This window comes from Paramacrobiotus metropolitanus, unplaced genomic scaffold (assembly GCF_019649055.1).
Source record: "Paramacrobiotus metropolitanus isolate TYO unplaced genomic scaffold, Prichtersi_v1.0 Parri_scaffold0000171, whole genome shotgun sequence".
Taxonomy (NCBI): Eukaryota; Metazoa; Tardigrada; class Eutardigrada; order Parachela; family Macrobiotidae; genus Paramacrobiotus; species Paramacrobiotus metropolitanus.
This window is the reverse complement of record NW_026570391.1, coordinates 187,232-207,457: the sequence shown is the minus strand read 5'-3', so window position 1 is coordinate 207,457 and position 20,226 is coordinate 187,232. Positions and strand designations below refer to the sequence as shown.

At 43.2% G+C, this 20,226-nt stretch overlaps 2 protein-coding genes, 1 long non-coding RNA gene and 1 pseudogene across 3 annotated transcripts; 2 read left to right on the top strand and 2 right to left on the bottom strand.

The window, feature by feature from the left end:
• Nucleotides 1-3,023: 3,023 nt before the first annotated feature.
• LOC129600316 (trehalase-like) lies at nt 3,024-10,763 on the bottom strand (annotated as a pseudogene).
• Nucleotides 10,764-13,453: 2,690 nt separating this feature from the next.
• On the top strand, nt 13,454-16,179 carry LOC129600323 (uncharacterized). Its single transcript, XR_008692039.1, has 2 exons — nt 13,454-14,134; nt 15,476-16,179. It is a non-coding gene; the product is annotated as an uncharacterized LOC129600323 (long non-coding RNA).
• Nucleotides 16,180-16,522: 343 nt separating this feature from the next.
• Nucleotides 16,523-19,058, top strand: LOC129600326 (uncharacterized). Its single transcript, XM_055498808.1, has 5 exons — nt 16,523-16,687; nt 16,805-17,090; nt 17,505-17,625; nt 17,686-17,879; nt 18,100-19,058. Exons 2-5 carry the CDS (start codon nt 16,809-16,811, stop codon nt 18,778-18,780), a joined length of 1,278 nt encoding a protein of 425 aa, XP_055354783.1. The 5' UTR covers nt 16,523-16,687; nt 16,805-16,808; the 3' UTR covers nt 18,781-19,058.
• LOC129600327 (U-scoloptoxin(01)-Er1a-like) lies at nt 18,806-20,226 on the bottom strand. Its single transcript, XM_055498809.1, has 2 exons — nt 19,831-20,226; nt 18,806-19,405 (listed from the first exon to the last, which is right to left on the bottom strand). The coding sequence occupies exons 1-2, from the start codon at nt 20,169-20,171 to the stop codon at nt 19,207-19,209; spliced, it is 540 nt and encodes a 179-aa protein (XP_055354784.1). The 5' UTR covers nt 20,172-20,226; the 3' UTR covers nt 18,806-19,206.

Genomic DNA, 20,226 nt, shown 5'->3' with positions numbered 1-20,226 from the left:
CCAGAGTACCGCTCTATGATATTTTCTCGACATTGATATCGATCCTTGTGCTAGTTCCGTATAATGCAGCACTGATGACAATTTTGCGCTTGTTAATGGCTTTTTTCCAACTGAGCCATACATCCGGATCTGGTGCAGGGATCGAATGCAAAAAATCGACAAACACTCTGTAGCAGCAGGTGAAATTTACAATAATCGAATACCCATCAGACTACTGCAAGTTAGAACCGCTGCAGGATGAAGAGTGCCTAATTGTAAGCGAATTAGTCTATGTACTGTAGTTGATTTCGCCGAATAAACAGAAAACAAGTTGTGTCTCTTGTGCAGTTACATTACCGTCAGTAATTACAGTAGATAATTACAGTCGAAACGGTGACAATTCTTTGGGCTGCCTCAGGTAACCTTTACTGCAACCCTAGGAGGATGCTTTTGTATGCCTTCCAGCGGAAGTTATTCTGTTGTTTGTAGGATATGTTCATAAAACCCTTATGGTATTTTTGTGCGTATCGAAGGGTTTCCCTGCTGATTGTCCAATCGTCACAGTTGCCGCATCCTTCGTTAATGCCCTAAGACTTGGACTTGTCCACCATGGACTGCCACGCGACAATGACCCGCAACCGGTCGGCCCTGTGGATGCCGCATGCCAACCCTTCGGATTCCCGGCCGGTCAATGTCTCCTTGGATGCCGGTGCCTGGACTAGCAGCGGAGTACTGGCCGTCGCGTTCCACGCCCTAGCGCTGCTGGTGACACTGACGAAGTCATCCCTGTGGACACCCTTCAACATCTACATCGTCGCCATAATGAGCGGTCACGTGGCGTTCGCATGTATGCACCGGGCACTGGACTTCGTCGAGCGGGCGTACGGGTCAGTATGGCTGGGCACCTTACGCTGGTACTCCATCGACGCCGTATGCTAACGTGCACAGTTTCATGCTGCCGCTGCTGATGGCTAAAGACCGTTGGCTAATGCAGCTGCCGCGCACGGTGGACCGCGGACGGTAGACGAGCCTCTATAGTGCTGACGTTATACAGTACACCGGCAGTAGCTTGGTGTGTTGCTGGCCGATCATATGCTACTTTACCATTCTGACCGACAGTACGTCCAAATACCAAACTGTCCCCCGCTCTGTATCGCGCCGCGTTCGATCTCTACACCATCCAGGCGGTCCTGGATCCGTTGGCTCTCGGCCTGACCCTCGGATACGTACGGAGCTATTGGCGCCGGCTCTGCAACAGTAGGACCAATAACCCAGTCAGGCTAGTCAGCGTTTCGTTCCTGGAGAGAGAAACCGCCGCTGCCAGGATAACCAGAGAGAATCCAAACGTAATTCCCAATGTCTTCATCGTCTTTATTCTGCTTTTTTCAAAATTGCTTAGGTTTCTGCGCAACTGTTTGTAATTATTGCCTTTACTGACCTTTGAAGAGCTGCTTTTGAAATTCTGCCGTTGAATCAATGTGAACCAGTAAATTTCCTTCAAGACATGGCTATTAATGGTTGCTTTCTTTGATTTGTTTCTCGCTGTGGCTTTTTTTACAGTATATGTAGACAAGTCTTTTAATTCTATGGTTTTGTCTGGAAACGAAAAGCAAGAGTCTCTTATATCCAGATTCCAGGTCACCAGTGGAATAACGCGTTGTTTACTTACCTTATCTTAAATAAATTCTCCTGCGAACAGAATTCAGAAAGGTTTCATCTGAACATTCCAACGTGTTGGAAGTAATACAGTAATTCGCTGTTATAATCTTGTCTTGAAATGCTGTACATAAGTAAGTGTTGGATATTATCTGGTGGTTGGGAAATAATTTCAACATGGCGACAACTGCACTCCGGCCATGGCGCTAACTGCGGCTGGTTCGACTGGTTCACATAGCTACGATTCGGTTCTAACAGTGCCAGCCTCGAGCGGTACAGATACAATACACTTCCCTAGTGAAATCTGAATCTAAAAATTGACGTTCGCTCGGAGTGGACTGCACTATTCGCTTTCAGTAAAATAGTAATTAGCAGTAATACCAATTCACAGTAATCAGCAGGGACCGCAACACCTAGCTGTTTACTCCAGGCGCTGAAAAGCTGCTGCTTTGCTGCGTTCAGGAAGTCCATTGAATTTGGAGTTATTCGAATGCAAAAATCGATATGCAAACGAGGTATTTGTCAGTATCAGTAAAACTATGGAGATTTCCCCGCAAAAGCGGATTCGGTATACGACGTACTTGGCAGTAGTACGGTATTTCATTAAAGTACTTTGTTGTTGTACTTCATTAAAGTAATTTGTTGCTATTTCCGGATGCAGACCTTTTCGATTTCGCGATGGATGCCCTCTTTATTCTGAAATAAATTTCTGAATGAATTTGTTTCAGTTTGTCGACCATTTGCGGTGCGTGTGCATATTTTGCATCGTGTTTAACGAATTTTAAGTATCAAACTATCAATTCCCAGGAATTACTGGAATTTCTAGGTAAAATTAAAAAGAATGTACTGAAAACCATATCTCGCATGTCATCATCATTTCTGTCAGGCAAAAATACTATGAATATGTAAACTGAAAATTTCAACAATCACTGGTGTGAATTGTGGTAGATCATGTTAAATACTCGTACGAACATCACAGAGCCACAACACTACACTTCACCACCGATTTACAGCAAATATTTCGCTTGGAAATTAAAATGCAAAGTCACTAATTATCATGCAATGTTCCTTACATTTTTAATTTTTTTCATATGAAATTTTTGCAAAAATCAAACGTTAAGTGGTTCAGTCATTCAATTACAATAATTATGGACAAAACAAAAATAGCAGTTATTCGGTGACTGGCCAACTGAACGAATATTGCCCAACCAAGTTTGGACATGATTCCCAATTTCTTTTTTCATTTTGTTATTCTCTTTTCAAAACTAAAGCGCTGATCTCGAAGCCTTTTAATTTTGGTTTTTATGGGATTTTTCGAGGGATTTTCTTCTTAATTTAGTGCAAAAAATGGCTGTACGATTTTAATTTGACGATTCAAAGTGGCCAAAAAGGTTTTCTTAGTTTTTTCCTGTATTTTTCATGTATAAAGGTACCAAAAATTCCACGAACACGGTAAAAGTAATTAACACACATTAGTCGACAGAAATCGACCGAACAACACAACGCCTCAGCAAATAAAATCAAATTATCGACAAATCGACAAGCGTGAGCATTTCTCCACAGGAGCTAAAAAGCGCTACAAAAATCATCGCGAAAATAATTACAATACCATTCCACAGTGGAATACTTATCAAACTCTGCACAAAGGTCACGGGTGTGTGTATCGACAATTGTGACGTATCACAGGCAGGGGGCGGGGCTGACTGCTTGATTTGCGTTAACGGGACTGGTAGGGATCGCGGTCGGGGCCGATGGGCTCGAAATTGACGGAAGGCGCCTGGAGGTCGGCGGGGAAGAGCTCCAACAGACGCAGGATGCCGCCGTTGGTCCAGCCGAAACCTTCCTGCACCACGTACTCCCCGCCGCTCCCGTAACCCCGATCGTCCGCGCGTCATACTGCACAACCACCAAAACCATCAATCTTTACCATGAAACAATTTTTTCATTTAAAAAATATTTATTCCATTTTTCGCCAAATTTATTTTTTAATAACAAAATATTTACTCTCATTTTTCGCCCATTAACATCTTTATAAGAAAATTGATCATAGTTACTTTTCGCCAAATATTTCTTAGAAAATTATTTCTTCCTATTTCTTGCCAAGTAATTTCTTATTTTATTAACATTTTATTCCATGAAATTTGATTTTTTTAGACTAAAACAATGTGCAAAAAAAGGGTTTCTCCTACTTCCATTAGTTAGAAAACATCGAAAATCTTTTTGGACACCTAAGAAAAACATGCGACAACGAAATAAACAAATTCAAATTGAAAGACCCATTCAAAAAATTTTTCAAAAATCCCCCGGCATAAAAATTCAGATTAAAAAACCTTTGAGAAACAAATGGTGAAAAATTGCCATAAAAAAGTTGCAGTTTCAAGAGTTTATGAGAATGATGGGTACCTTTTCGTAGATGTGGGAGGTGTTGACGAAGCCGGTGTAGACGGAGGTGACCCACTTCTGCGCCCACTGCAGCGCCACCTTCTTGAAGGCGGGATTGTGGTTGAAGGCCTCGATGAGGGCTAATTGCATGGGCGGCCAGGCGTTGGGGAAGTCCCACTGCAGGTAGCGTCCGGAAGCCTGCACGAAGGAGAAGGGCATGCCGCCCGGCAACTCCAGCACCTCCTGCAGCTGCAACCGACATTTCCCTTTTAAATGACTTCAATTTCTAATTTTTATCATTTTTTATTGAATTTTCCCATGAATTTTTTTTCAATTTTCTGTTTAATTTTTCTATTTTTAATTTTTATAACCTCTTCTTCTTAATTTTCTCTATAATCTTTCAATTTTTTTAAATTTTTAAAATTTTCTATTTACTTTTCTCTTTAGTTTTTCTATTTTTAATTTTTATAACCTCTTCTGCTTAATTTTCTCCGTAATTTTTCAATTTTTTTTAAATTTTTTACATGTTCTATTTACTTTTCTCTTTAGTTTTTCTGTTTTGAATTTTTATAACCTCTTCTGCTTACTTTTCTCCGTAATTTTTCAATTTTTAATTTTTAATCTTTCCTGTTTAATTTTCCCGATGATTTTTCGAGGTTGAAGTTGAACATTTCAATTAATTTGTCCATTGAAATCCTTTATATTTTAAATTGTCAAAAAATAAAATTTGCCAGCGAAGGAAACCTACGTCGCGCGAGGTGAGGAGGTCGGCCATGAATTGGCTGCTGGTGATGTCAACGCCGCGTCCGCTGCAGCGCGCCGCCACCGGCGTCAGCAGGGACAAGTAGAAGGTGGGCCGCTGCTCCTGCCGGCGCAGATCATAATCTCGCCACATCTTCGCGCTGCTGTTCCAGAACACCGATTGGATGGCGTCGCCGCGGTCCAGCGCCAACTGCCGGTACGAATCCGCGCGCACCGGATCCCCTACACAACAACCATTTTTTGGCATGAGAAAAACAAATACTGAAGACCAAAATTTTTCGATTTATTTTATTATTTATTGATTATTACTACTATTTTCCAACAGAAATCAAACAGTAAATCCATGTGTAATTTCATGAGAAAAATCGTCTATTTCGACCCAAAGAAAGGATTTATATTTTTTAATTTATTAAAGCATGAAAAGTCGTCGTCGTTTTGTTAAAGAAAGGTAGATTTTCTATTTCCAATGCAATACGGAATGAAAGCCTGATTTTATTCGTTAAGTAAGGCTTGGTACTTTTTATTACGGTAAATAAACAGGAGCCGGGTTAAGGTTTTCAATTTTAAAATAAAATAATTCAAAATAATTCAAAAGGTAGTTTCATTACTGTATTTTTTAAAAAAAAACTATGGGAGACAGCGCTGACCGGTGAGTTGGTAGAGATCGCTGAGGACGTTCTCGGTGGCGCACAGCAGCGCGTTGAGATCCACCGGGACGATGCTGCGCGTGCGGATCGTCAGAAACTCCGCGCCGGCGCTGTCCAGCCAGCGCGTCGAGAAATCCAGTCCGCTCTCCGCGCCCGCCGCCACATTGGCGTAGAAACTCGCCGGACCTACAGGAAAAAAAGCGCCACAATCCGTTAGGCGGAAAATAATGCAAAAGAATTTACAAAAAAAAATTAAAAATGTTTCTTAATAAAAATAAAATTACTGCACGTCTGCTGCAATACGAGTACTTTGAAAATCATACAAAACAACGATTAAAATATAATTAGAAAAGTACCGAAAAACAAATAGCGAGAATACAAAAAGTAACCAAAGAATGCCCAAAAGAAACCAATAAAATAATGATAAAATAATCAAAAAATGCCGGAACGCAGTAACAAAAATGATTAAAAACGTTTGATTAAATCAGGTAAAAAATGTCCCGAAAAATCGAGCAACCATGTTAAAAATTAACTGAAAAATACGGAAATAAACAAATAAAAATGTGGAAAAATAAATGCGAAAAACTAGCAAAATACCAAAATGATAAAAAATGAAGGTAATTACGTACTCTGGATGGATTTGTTGAGGAGATCCTGCGCGTCATGGTAGTCCTCGAAGTAGGACTCGGGGCGCGGCGTGCTGAGGCCGCCGCCCGTGTAGCGGTTGAGCGTCAGCGCCTGGCCGCGGAAATTGAAGGTGGTGCTGCGTTCCTTCATCCAGAATTTGTACTCCTTCTCCAGGTACGGCAGCAGCTTGCGCAGCACGAAGTCGGCGTCGGCCGGCGGGACATTCGGGTGCTTGATGTAGTGGTCGATCATCAGCGCCAGCACCGGCGGCTCCGACCGCCGGATGTAGTACACGCGGTTCCCGTTCGGGATGAACCCGTACCTACAGTAACGTTCGACATGGAAAGCGGTCGATTTTCTTGATTTTTTTCTATAATTCTTTTACATTTTTAGGTTTTCTTTCCATAATTATGTCAGGAAAAAATATAGTTAAATCTGGTTTTTTTTACAAAATTTAACAACGATCAACCATCTAATTTCAAGAGAATTAACTGCGAAAATTTCCTGTCTCTGCTGCCGGGAAATTCAGATTTTTCTAGTTTGACTTTTTTTATTTATACCAAAAACAAAACCACGTCACTGGAAATTTATCATACTTTTCGCTTGTTAATTTTTTGCGTGCTTGCTTCTTTTTTGCTTAGCTAAAGTAGAGAAAAATCATTTTTCTGCTAATTTTAACGGTAAATACACAATTAAAAAGCAAATAAAAATCGAAAAAAAATTTAATTGAATCGATAATTGCGCAGTGAAGGCAGGCTGCTTGTGCGGGCCATCGCGATGACCGGGGAACACGCGGCGTTGCATAAACGCTGCTGAAAAGCGGAAGGTGTGTCCCTATCTATCGCGCATCGGGTCATCGCACAAACCACAATCAGCTGGCAGCAGCCGGCACTGGACGATAAGACCATCTCTGTCTTATCGCCCACCGCCACAAGCGCCGGATGACATAACTGACCAGCGGCGATGGCCATAACATGAAACAAGCGATAGGCCGGCGCCCCAGCGTCTTGGCTGCTCCGACAGTAGCGATAAAATTATCAAAATTAACCCAATTACTCAATTATGCTCAATTAAAATAACCCAATTACATCAACCAGACAATACTAAACTAGCCTAATTAATAAAATAAAAAATATTCATTAAAGTATATCCAGTACAAATTTAACTACGCAAATTATGTAGAAATTCAGTTGAATAAAGCATGCAACTGTTTTATGGGTAAATTGATGGACATTCGACCGGCACTCACTGGTCAATGAGGTAGGCGAAGTTGAGGAGCATGCCCTTGGCGGTGTCCGTCATGCCCGAGACGAGGAGGCCCTGCAGCGTCCAGAAGGAGTCCCAGTAGTACACTTCGCGGAAACGGCCCCCGGGCACGATGAAGGGGTTGGGCAGGCTGATGATGGAGTGCCGCGTCGGTTCCTGGCTGGCCGACGCCGCCACCTGCACCCACACAAATGTTATTAATTTGCATCAGACAATTAAAACAATACTGCAGTAAATTGTATAAACAAAGTAAACAAAATACAGAGAATATTTAATAAAATTTAATAATAAATGTAAGGGAAAACGTGGGAAACTTTTTATAAAACCGACAAGACGCTGGCGCTGCCTCTCGCTATTCCGAAAACAAACGTGCAAAGAGCCACTGTTCTACAATAGTCTACATAATAACGATAAATTTACAGGCAACCCGAGGCTGGCAGTGAACAATGAACATACACAACAAACTGCACAACAAACGCCTGGCCCGAGGCTCCATTAAAATGGAACCACGTACAAAAGAAAACCGGCTGCAGACACCTTACGTAACCACACATTTATCTGGAAGAAAACAACAGGCTCGCCATGGCGAATCTTTGACTGCTAAAAACCGTAAAGAAAAACCGGCAATAAATGCAATTATTTACCGGAAAAATATACTACGAGCCGCGCGAGGAAATAAAATTTGCCCACTTAATTAAATACGATTTACTGCTAAGATAAGAAAAAGGAACTAACTAATCAATAACCGTGAATTCACAAAATAACTACCGCTGAAATAACAAAAAATAAATACAGTAAATACCGCTAAACTGATAAAATATTAAATAAGTACCGCCAAACCAATAAAATAAAATCAAAATAAATAGCCTGCTAAAGCGCTTAGAAATGATGCAAATGAATAAATGTGTACCTTGCGTCCGAGATCGCGCCAGCGGATGTGGACTTGCTCGGCGAAGTCGCGCAGCGGCTGGTTGACGATCTGGTCGTAGACGGGGAGGCCGCCCTCGGCGACGGTCTTGTAGTCGGCGGGGATGACCTGGAGGAGGTCGGTGCCGGCCGGCTGGAAGTAGGTGTCGACGAAGGCGCGCAGTTCGGCCTGGCTGATGTTGGGCCAGGGCCCCAGCTGCGCGAAGGCCGCCAGCGCCGCCTCCACCGGCGTCTTCAGCGCCCCGTCCACGTACGACTTGGAGTCGGTGAAGAGGCCCGACAGCTGCACCGCGTGCAGGATCGGCCCATAACAGTAGATCGGGCTGCAAACGAAAAATAAGTTAAATAAAGCAAATTAAAATTATGAGCACAAGCCACAAATGAAACTAAACAAACAGAACACTTTAAACAATAACCACAGATAAATAAGAAATCAAAAAACTTCAACAAGTAACTGAATCTTCAGATTAGGTTGCAAAATAAATTAAGTGACTAAAAGTTTTAGTCACTTAATTTATTTTGCAATCTAATAGTTTTTATTTTGCGTTTAATAGTTTTTACTGTTTTAGTCTAAAACAATAAAAACTACTAAACGCAAATCATGACAACAAAATGAACAAACACACTTCAGAAATATGTTGTAGCACATTATAAAGCAACTTTATTACTTATTCTCTAAAATCATAAATAACGGCTAAATACCGCAGTCTTAGAAAACAACTTTACCATCAACGAAAGGAATAAAAATAAGTAAATAAAAATCCAATCGTGCTGCAAATTGAGAATAAAATAAATTAATAACATCCCAGACAAATTACATACATATACAACTTGGTACAAGGTAACAAGTAAATCAATTAATTTAATTTATTAAACGATAAAAAAATAATAAATCGGCTACCTGGGCTGAGGAAAAAAAAGGAGAAAAATTCAAACCAATTAAAAATATCCTAAATAAACTGAAACCTGCCGAAAACAATTACAAAAAAAATTAACCAAACACTTTAAGAAGTTTAACACTAGAAAACCAACAACGAACTATTGAAAAATGAAAATAAAAACTGTCTCAGTTGAAAATATTTATTCACAACGACGGAAAACATCAGAAAAATCAATATTCACGATTTCACCGATCCAGCCCGATTATTTCTGCGAAACCACGAGCGTAAGTCAATAAACATCTATTTAACTCAACCAGCACGTGCTGCGATGAATAGATTGATAGGAAATCAAAATAAACAACACGACTCTCACCATTACATCGGCGCACAGCCTGTGCAAATCTGCATCGCCTGTCTCTCGCAACGGCAGGCAAAAACCCACCTTTCAGCGAAACACTGCAGAGTTCAGCACTCAACCAACTCAGTCCCCATCGTCGAACCCATTCACAATTTCACACCATTGTCTAACCACATTACCTTACAGGTAAATAAAGAAAAAATCAATCGAAAAATCCAAACAACGTCTCCGCGATGCGCGTGCCCAACCGATACCCAATCAGACACACGACGATCAGGAAAAGAAGATACTGCCATAAAAACACCACGAAACTGTACCCATCCATCGCGGATACGATATGGAATTAATTTTTCATAAAAATCTACATCCTAGAATCTAAAATAGTAAATTCTTCCGTCAAAAATTAAAATAATCATCTCATTCTGATCAGATCGTGAAGCGCGCCAAAAAAAGCAGACAACGAAATTCAGCACGATAAAATTAGCGTGCGCAGGGCCGGAAGACCCCTGTTATGCTACAGCTCGCTACGCCACAGCTTATACGGTGAAAATAACACGCACAGGGCCGGAAAACCCTTGACATAGCTACAGCGCGCCACGCCACATTTCATGAACAAACACGAAAATTCTGTTCGTACCTGGAACAGGCGGTCACTTTGCGACTGGCCCCGCTGCCCGTCACCAATCCGCAAATGATCAGACAAAACAGGATGAAATTTCTAACCCGTCCATGTCCATGGTGAAGAGTTGACGGAGCCATAATCAGGGGAAGAAGAAGGAAGAAACAGGAGTGGATCGTGAATGTGTTGCATTCAGCTGGAGTGCATGCATAAAGCCAACTACTACAGGAAATCCACACCTTGCGCTCAGTAAATTATTACAATTTTTGGAGGATTTTGCAGGCAAGGGAATTTCCAGGATTTCCTGCTGATTGTCGTGTACAGCAGCGTCGATCAATATTTTGGGAAAGTCGCGATGGAAACAATAATCCGGAATGCACAATAAATTTATGGAAAATTAAACTAATCGGAAATATTGCACCATATGCCAACAGACAGGAAATTAAGCGATTGCGCAGTGAATAAAAATATCGAATGGAAGCGATCCGATCCGAATTCAACGATTAAACTCGAACAGATGTTGCTAAAATGGGACGGGCAAATGCTATGAAAATTCCCTTGGGAAGTTACTGGCGCAATAAACGAGCGGATGCGTGGTGAATTGCTAACTGGATGTGCTATAAATTATCGCCGTGCGTGGTCGGGTTACGATCGCGGCACAATAAACAGTGCAAAACATTTCCTGAATGCGATGACACATACTGGACGGACAACCAATCAGCAGCAGCCAACGCGACACACCCCCGGCAGCAACACTGCAACAGCCAATCCGGTTGTGGCGTTCCGCCCTCGCCACACCGCGCGAGGTTGAGTCAGCGCCAGTATTATCTGTGCCAGCGCCCGAGACGGCGATTTGGCTGCTCTGATTTGTCGATGTTTTCCGTTTTTGAACAAAACATTTTGCCGAAGGGATTATTACAGCGTAGAGCTAGCACTCGTACTGGTCAGCTATGAGTTCATGAAAGCCGGTACTTGTAACTTGAAAAATAACTGATACCAAAAGTACGAGTATTAGTACGAGTCGGACAATGTACACTGTACAGATATACTTTACTGTAAGCAAATTTAACTAATTTTCGATCCTTATTATTTTCATTGATCACTCTCCAACTGAATATATTCTATATTTCGCGCAAAACTAAACGGTTGTAACGCAATGAAAAAAAAGTGAAGAAAAGGGTTTTGAAGGTGCTATACAGAATAGTTTACGCGGATTATATTTTGATACAATTTCCACACAATCGTCCTGGACTGGCACAATCAGGTCATTTCCTGCCGTTGGAATGGAGGTACTACGCCAGGTGCTGTTAAGGAATTATAGCGTTGCTGCTGCAATTCGATCAGTGCCACCTTGCGGTCCGCTAACTGCAGTTAGGTGGACCGGAAACGGGACATGTGCAGCTGTAGCTTATATAGATATTATGAGAATATAGTATATATCGATAGCCAAAAAGCTAGGCCGGTACACTTGCAGATGACCGGAAGCGTGGCTCCTCGATTTGAATTTGCGTCTGGTTTACATTGGTTCTATTAATTCTTATTTATACCAATGTACAGTACATAAAATTAATGTCTATATAAGAGTAAGCACATATGATAGATGTACGCATGTAACTACAATGTACGTATGTTCGTACATACATGTATATAATATCTATATCTATATATTATGACAAGCTGGGTCTGCGATATCCGTAGAGAGCGCGCCGGATGCTGTAACATTCACTTGATACTGGATACTTCTAATAATTATACTAGTCGATTCTGATGATTAGGGTATCATTTCTACTTATCGTTAGTGTGGCATTAGTATTGCAATTCAACACTAACGAATAGTAAAAACAGCTAGGGTAGGATAGGGCTGATTGTCTTCTTTAATTTTTGTCATGAATTCCAGGCTGCATGCGTATGGCTACCACTAAAATAATTTTAGTTAATTGTTGGAAGGCTGGATTATTTCCAAACATGTACATGTTAATGAGCATGTATCAATTCAATCAAAACTATCGCTTGTGAAAGTACTACGGGTAGTATCTTTATTTCACGATCAGTAAGTAAGTACAAAGTATATATGGCTTCGATCGCCTGCAACAAATTAATTCGACCTCATCGCGTGCTGCATTCCAACTACACATACTTCTGCTAAACGCAAATTAGTTTTAGTAAAGCATAAAGCTGACATTCGATGTTCCATTACATAATTGATGTGTGAGTTATGTTTTATTAGGCTGTTTCCTTATAATACATGAATCATGCCTTAACGCATAATATGCAAATGATGCAATCGGGATACGTTGTAGGCTGCGCTGGTCCGGAGTACCTTTGTTGTGTACATGTATATTATATTATTAAGGAAAGTGGCCCGGTACATGGTACCAAGTCGTGTACATGTAGGAAAACTTTCTCTTTCGCGCACTCCCAAACACATTTTGATTTCGGTTTATGACGGTTCTATAGCTAGGTGATTTGTATACACTGGCGTGAAAACCGTCTGTGCGCGCAGCATCCGGTTCGGGAGTTATGGCTGTTAGAAAATGTAAATGCATTCAGGCATACCAAAAGTCTCATAATAAACCGATCTCCTTCAGAATTTGCACGTAAATGCATATGGCCATAAATAAAGATCGTTTTCACACTGATCCTGACTTCCATGATTTTTTTCAAAATTTAAAATGAATTTTTACATTTTTGAAATTCGTTTTAAAATTTGAAAACATGCTGGAACAGTGGATCGGTGTAAAAACGTTCTTCGTAGTTAAATGCATTAACGTGCAGAATTTGAAGGAGATCGGTCCATAATGAAACTTTTGGCACACCTGAATGCATTTAAACTTTTTGGAATTTTTTAACAGCCATAACTCCCGAACCGGATGTTGCGCGCACAAACGGTTTTCACGCCAGTGTATATACAAATCATCTGGCTATAACAGAATATCATAAAACAAGAGAAAAAAATGCTTTGGGAGTGCGCGCAAGTGAAAAACTTCGTGCTTGTACACGACTTTGGTACCATATGTACCGGGCCACTTCCCTTAAATCAGTACGAGTCATAAACTGTACGAAAGTACGGTGTACGCCGGTCTAGGGTAGCCGAAATGACACCGATTGTAACGGTGAAAAAAAGAAATATCTACCAGTATATTGTGCAGTTTTAATTGCAGGTTATGTGCGTTCTCTAATATGTACTGGTACTTTTATGACACTCTCTAAATACGAACGCTACCATTCTGTATACATCACGAGCTCAGCGCCATCGTGCATTTGTCCGCGAGGCGATCGTAAAAAAAGTCCTCGCAAGAGACAAACAAAAACAGCAAAAATAAGACAAAACGCCGGTTTTTCACTTTTCACAAGGGCTGCTTTTCTGGGTATTAGTCACATAAAACGCTGGTATACGTGACATGTAGTACATTACACGCTTGCGCCGGATGGAGTTGAAGCTTGTTGAGCCTGAATTCCGCGGCGACGAATTAAGTGTATTTTATACCGCTTATAACATTCATGTACAATATTATACTGCATTACTGTGCACAAGCAGCAGCGGCCCGCGGGTATCTTTCGGCGAGGAAAAGTATTCGGCCATAATTCACACTTTCTGTTTTCTTATGAACTACACCATGTACACGACTGCATTATCCGTGAATGCGACGAACTGAAGGACCTGTATAGAAACTTATGGTGCTGCAGTAAATCAAAGAACCCAGACGTAACATGACTGCATACGCGTCGTAAGACACTCTTTGGCAATCAACTGATCAACAACACTGTGCTGCAATTAACACTTATATTTGCCTTATATTTTCATCCTCTGGATGTGCTCTTTTTTTGTCCCAAGATTGTGGAGCGTTTTGGCGACCTGATTACAGTCTAAAGCATTGATTTTGGCGACCTTTGATCTGATTGGTGCACGCGGAGGGGACAGTTAAGGACATTTGTCGTGTGTGAGCTGGCGTATCCGGATATGGATCGGCCCCTGCTGCGACGCAGAGCCCTATAGTCCGTAACCTTTACTTCTCCTTGTTTTTAACTGGTAAGACATTCGAGACGGGTGATCATGATGTGCCGGAAGCGGTACCTGTTTATCGTGTAGCTGGAAATAACGGAAAATTGCCTTAATTAATTGGCGCAATTAGCCTCGCTCAGCCTAATGGTCCTTTCCTCACGTACTATACACGTATTGTGACGTATTCAGTGACACCTACTGACCACCGACATTGACCATATACTTACTATTGTTGCACCACAGACAAATTAAGAGATTTCCTTAACATATCAGTGCAGTTGTTTTTCCATCGAAATTTTGATTTCGATTCTACTTAAGCGTACAGGCAATGCTGATTTATAGGGAAACTAAAGTAGCCAATAAAATTAATTACACTTGTACATTTTGAGAACGACCGAAGCTTCCCAAAATATAATTAACCGCATTTTTTGCCTAGAATCCTGTACATATGGGTTTATTCAAACTGCATTATTTATTTTCTTTTAATTTTTATGACATTGGCGCGTGAGACTCAATCCTTGCAAAATCAATTGTTATGTTTTCTTCCTTTTCTCGAATTATTTATTTTTTTGCAATCAGACATATTCAGAAAAGGCTACTGCATTGATCTGCTGTTTATGCATACGCCTTCCGTTTGTTTTTTTATAGAAACGTTCGTTGCTCATGATTCATGGTAGTGATACAATGAGAATATCTATAAAGTATAGCGATAGAGTAGCAACTGCTGTTAACCAAAAGATCTCAAAACGTCCATGTATCATGCGAATTGTCTAGGTAAAGCGTTTTTGGCGTTGTGCATGTTATCTGTATGACGTCACTGGATGTACGTTGAGAGCGTTAATTTATTCAGTCCAACTGGAAGTGGAATTTTATTTAATATTTTCTTAAAAATTTGACTTATTCCATCCAACCGGAAGTGGTTTCATGTTATGTTATATCAGGTGAACTAAGTGCCGCGTTCCGCATGGCGCATGGGCAGAAGAGGATGTTTCATTTAACATCTGTGTCAAAATTTTATTTTATAAGAATACGATATTATTCGGCTTTAGTTAGTGTGCACGCTTTCAATTTGCGGGATTAACGATAAATTCCCAGCAGGGTAGCAGTTTCCGCTTGCGGAGAATTATAGCTGCATATATACATAATACGGCATTAATCGGGCTCAACCAGTTGGCAAATCCAGTCCGAAGTTGCCGGGAAATATGCGCAATTATACAGCTCGCGGCTGACATGTATCTGTACATGTACAGTTGATTTGCAAGTAGAAGTTAATAAACTGCAATATACACTGCTCGCTTAATCAGTCTGACAAGGGACGTGATTCTCCGAAACCCTGGTAATGACGTTGTGGGCGTTGTCTACTTGCAGGTCATCATTTTGCCGGGATCGGATAAATTGGGATACTTTCATCATGGGTAACGCGGTGGTGGCGGTGATGCTGCGCAACGAGTGCAACGACAAGCGCGAGCGCGAGAAGGTGGAGAAGAACGACCACAAGAAGTACGTGCAGAAGAAGACGCAGCTCAACAAGAAGCGCACCTCCATGGCGCCCAGCGCCAGCCAGCCCAGCAAGGTCAAGTTCAAGAAGCAGACCAGCACGACGCCGCCGGCCAAGAAGGCCTAGATCATTCCCCCATCGGTGGACGTGACGTGGAAAGGAACCGGCTAATTTTTGTACCTGTACATAATACAGTACGTACAAGCAACATCACGCATATGGACACCGTTTAATGCAAAGGTCAATATGTTTATGTTAAAGAAATTATCAATCCCATGGTGAAGCGCGATGCCACTCAGGCGTCGCGCGTAACGCTTGCTTTCCTTAATTATGATCCTTCATTACTACTTACGTATAACAGTTTATTATGTGCATATTCTAATGCATTATAAATAATTACTTAATTAATCTGCACTGCTGTTCTCTTCTTCCTTGTTACAGATTTTATCAGCTGATTGTGCTTTTCCCGATAAAATATGGTCGTTTTCACTTCGAAATATATGATGATGCAAGAATTGGTCAGTGTAGAAAAATCACAAATTTGGCAAAACAATAAATTTAAGGATTTCGCTGCCGTTCTATGGATTTCTGTGTACGTTCTATCATGTTAGGTGGTTACTTGTAAAATTCGGCAGCCTGTTATGGAATACAAATGCTGACAATTCATACATACTCTGTATTCAATAGAAACTTCCCCTTTTTTCCGATGAGAGTGGTCGAAAAATACAAATTAAACACTACTTTGTATAATAAAATTGCACTGTTATTTGGGATTTATTTTTACGGACGGCCGAGGCGTTTAGTCTTACCGCTGTCGAAGCACGTAGCCGACCGCGGTGGATGGGCAGTCAGGTACTAAAAATGTTCGGACCGGCTCTGGCGACTGCCTCCTTTCAAGCGTTAGCAGTGCACAGAATTCTTGCCTGCTTTTTCGTTCTGGGTTCGCACAAGTTCTCCTCCTTCGCGATCTTCATCTTCCTCGCCGTTCTTATCGAAATCACAAGCGGAACAGTATTTCTCTGGATTGGATAGTTGTACGTGTCGCGTACAACATATTTTCTGGAAATCGAAGGGAAAATCAGGTAAGAGACAGCGACACATGCAGATCGATGCCTGGTTTCGATGCATCTACGGCGATCGCTCAACTCTTGGCTGGCTACTGCGATTGCTCCGTTCAGACCATGTCAACGGTGTTGCAGAACCATGCCGCCATCCCGAAAAACATTGCTACCGCGTCCAGCTGCGGGAGGATCGCGTGGTCCTCCGCAGCAACAGGCGCGAGCAGGCAGACGCCGCCGTCAACAGGGAACTCACCGCAAGCGCCGACAGCGGACGGCTGCCACGGTTCCCTCGCCTCCGTCTCCATCCACCGGACAGGAAGGCTCGCCGCTTCGTACGATTAAACGGGAGCCGTCGGAGGAGCGGAAGGCCTCCGTCAGCGGGATGACGGTTCAGGCTGACAAGGACGACCGACCCGTGCACAAGGTGAGACACGCGTCCATCGTCAGCGACGCAGCAGTGGGCGCGAACAGAGAACCGCTGAAGTGCGCTATGTATTTGGGCGGATATCTATATTAGTTTCCTGCGTATCAAGTTCAAGATTGTTGTCGTTTTTGTTGAACTTATTTATTCACCTATAAATTTATTATTTGTTTGATTTATATCTTTCTAAAAAACGTTGTTGACCCATAGCTTAAAAGGCTAGCAATGAGGCAGTCGAAGTTGAGCAAGGATGCCTCGTTTTCACGGGTTTTGAACAGGCACGAAAACTGTCACTTTCGTACTCTTTTTTGCTTTGTTTTATGACATTCCGTAGCCAGATGATTTGTATACATGGGCGTGAAAAAGTACCCTGCAATGGCCAGATTTTGTCGCTGCCATGTAATGTGATATTGATAGACCAACCGACGCGTTAAACGCCGCCGGTCGCCCCGCCCCATCCAACCGGTCACCCACGACGATGCGCCGGTGTCGTCCCGGCTGCGCCAGCCCAACACCCAGCAGCGCCGCGCCGCGGAACGTAAGCAACGACCGCTGACTAGCGAATGTCCGGACGTAACTCTATCCGTGTGTACTGTAGGTCGTGCCCGTTTTCTGCCTGACGAAGCGGTGGACCATCGCGTTCTGGAGAGCGCCGGTCGCGGGGAAACAGCGAAAAACCCGGCTGCACCGGACTATACGCAGCACGACGCCCGTGTCAAGCGCCTGCGCAGGGGGGCGAAAAAGGCCGCCGGTGAGCAGCCGCGCAAGAGACGCCGGACACGTCGCATCACGGTCAGTCCGTCGCAGCAAACGTTATTTGTTTTTTTTTTACTTGCAGGCTGCCCTTTTCACTGAAATTTTATTAGTACTGTCTGCTATTTTATTATGCTATTTCATTCATATTTCATATTTAAATACTTTATGTATTTCATATCTAAATAATTCTTTAGATTATATTATCAAAGTTATTTTACATATGTTTTTATATTTAATGTTTTGTATACTATTTTAGAAGAAAAAAGGGCAGCGGCTGTGCGGGACCGTGCAGACGGTGGAGGACGCCGGCTTCGAGCAGGAGGCCAGCGTGGCCCGGCTGCCGAAGCAGCGCAACGACTCGCCCGCCGTCGGGGACCGCGCTGAGCGCCATACTCCCCCGGCGGCGGTGGAGGTGGACACCGACGTCAGCGAGATCATCGTGGTGGACGATATGGACGAGGACGGACCCGGCGCGGCGCCATCGACCCGGGACGCGGCGCCCATACTCCCGGACAACGGCGGAACACTGCACAACGCCCTGGATGTTGTGCTGCGCGCGGGGTGTTGCAGCAGCAGACCCCGGTCACCCCGGGGCGGTGGGCGCGGCGGGACCGACCGTTCCTCCGGTGAATCTGCCGCCCAGCGTCACCACCGCCGCCCCGCCCGTCTTCGCCAGTGCCGCGCCGGGTTTCGGGGGGTTTCTGCCGCCGGTGTGGCAGCCGCCCATGGGGAGCGGTTACGGCTGGCCGGGCGTGCCGCTGCCGCCGTGGTGGTGGCCGTGGGGCGGCGCGCCCGGCTTCTTCCCGGGATTCGGGATGCCGGCGCCCGGGCCGGGGTTTCTCTACGGGATGAACGCGGGCGGCGTGCCTGGGCAGCCAATGGCGATTCCCGGGGCGGCAGCGGCCCAGTCGGGGATCAAACCGGGGGCGCCGGTTAACGGTGGACAGTGACGCGCCGGAAATGGCCTTGGAATTGTTATTGCACGTACTCGATTTTTGTATTGAGGCTTTTTTTGTTAATTGTTGTTCTGTTTGTTGACGATCGGCAATATTAAATTGTGTGTTCTGCGACACTGACATTTATTGAGCGGATAGTGGATGAATTTGTGCAGCAGCGCTCCAGTGCCAGGTGATTAATTAAGCGGTTGGACAGTACGGGAAAATTACAGGAATATCTCTCGAATTAAATGTATGGACCAAAATTAACTTGATGATACGTGTTACAGCGCTCTTGATAAAGCGAAAGCGAAAGACGAAAACTCGACTATGCGCATGATGTGCATTCAGCAGAGCAATTAGAACTGGTAAGTCAGGAATGAAAGCAAAGCAGGCGATGGGAAATTAACGACAGAGGGCCGGGAATCTTAGGTGCGGCGGCGCGGCTGCGGTTTGATGGGCGGGCGGGCGGCGGGACGGGGCGCGCCACTCCCGGCCACGGCCGAGCCGGAGGCGACGATCTGCGCGGCGCCGACGCCGGGCGGGACGTAGTCGTTGGGCGGGGTGTCGAAGAGCGGCTGGTCGGTGTACAGACGCGAATTGGCGAAATCCTCGTACGACGTGAACCTACACAAAGTACTGTATTACTGCCTTAATATTAATAAATTCAGAAAAATAAAATAATAACATATATAAATTTCAGTAATAAACAGCAAGTGTAAACAGTACAAATTCACAAACAGCCATTACTTTAATGTCATTTGGATTTATCTGTAGGAGTGTATGTTTAATATAAATATAAAAATAAAAAAAATGCAAAAAAAATATATTTTTATTAATGATGTACCGCATATATTTAATAAAATGTACTAAATATAAAATAAACATGCCAAGATAAAATCCAGCATTGCATAATAAATCCTTATAGCACAGTTCATAGATTTTATTTATCTGAATTTTATTCAGGCAAATATAATTTATGAATTTATTCTGTTTGGATATAAGCCCTTTATGGAATGACCTTTACTTAGGCCGGGCTGCATTCTACTTACCGTTGGCAGTCGACGTTGAAGAAATAATCGCAGACAAGCGTGACCTGGTTGAACAACGTGCTGTTCAGACACAAATAGCTGGTCTGGTTGCCGTTGATATCGCAGCGGTGGAAGACCTGACACTGCGCCTCCGGGTCGGCGTAGAAGCCCGCCTGCTTCTTCGACGTACAGCTGAACCGGGTCTCCGGGATTGTCGCATACATAGGAAACTGGCCGGCGTCGCGGTTAGCCAAAATAGCCTGCACTTCCGCCGCGTTCAGCGCCGGTTTCAGCAGATCCCACACGTACTGCTTCTGGGCCAACGCCACGCCCACAAAACACAGTAAGAAAATGACCTTCATTCTAACCGGCAAAATTGTAAAAAAATTGTAAAAAATTAAAAATAAATTCTCGGAA

Excerpts from the sequence above, each read along its gene's own strand:
- LOC129600326 (XM_055498808.1), top strand. The coding sequence starts at position 16,809 with ATGCCGCCATCCCGAAAAACATTGCTACCGCGTCCAGCTGCGGGAGGA. Across the intron at positions 17,626-17,685 it reads GCAGCGCCGCGCCGCGGAAC|GTCGTGCCCGTTTTCTGCCT; the intron begins GTAAGCAACGAC and ends TGTGTACTGTAG. Across the intron at positions 17,880-18,099 it reads GCCGGACACGTCGCATCACG|AAGAAAAAAGGGCAGCGGCT; the intron begins GTCAGTCCGTCG and ends ATACTATTTTAG.
- LOC129600327 (XM_055498809.1), bottom strand. The coding sequence starts at position 20,171 with ATGAAGGTCATTTTCTTACTGTGTTTTGTGGGCGTGGCGTTGGCCCAG. Across the intron at positions 19,406-19,830 it reads TTCAACGTCGACTGCCAACG|GTTCACGTCGTACGAGGATT; the intron begins GTAAGTAGAATG and ends TACTTTGTGTAG.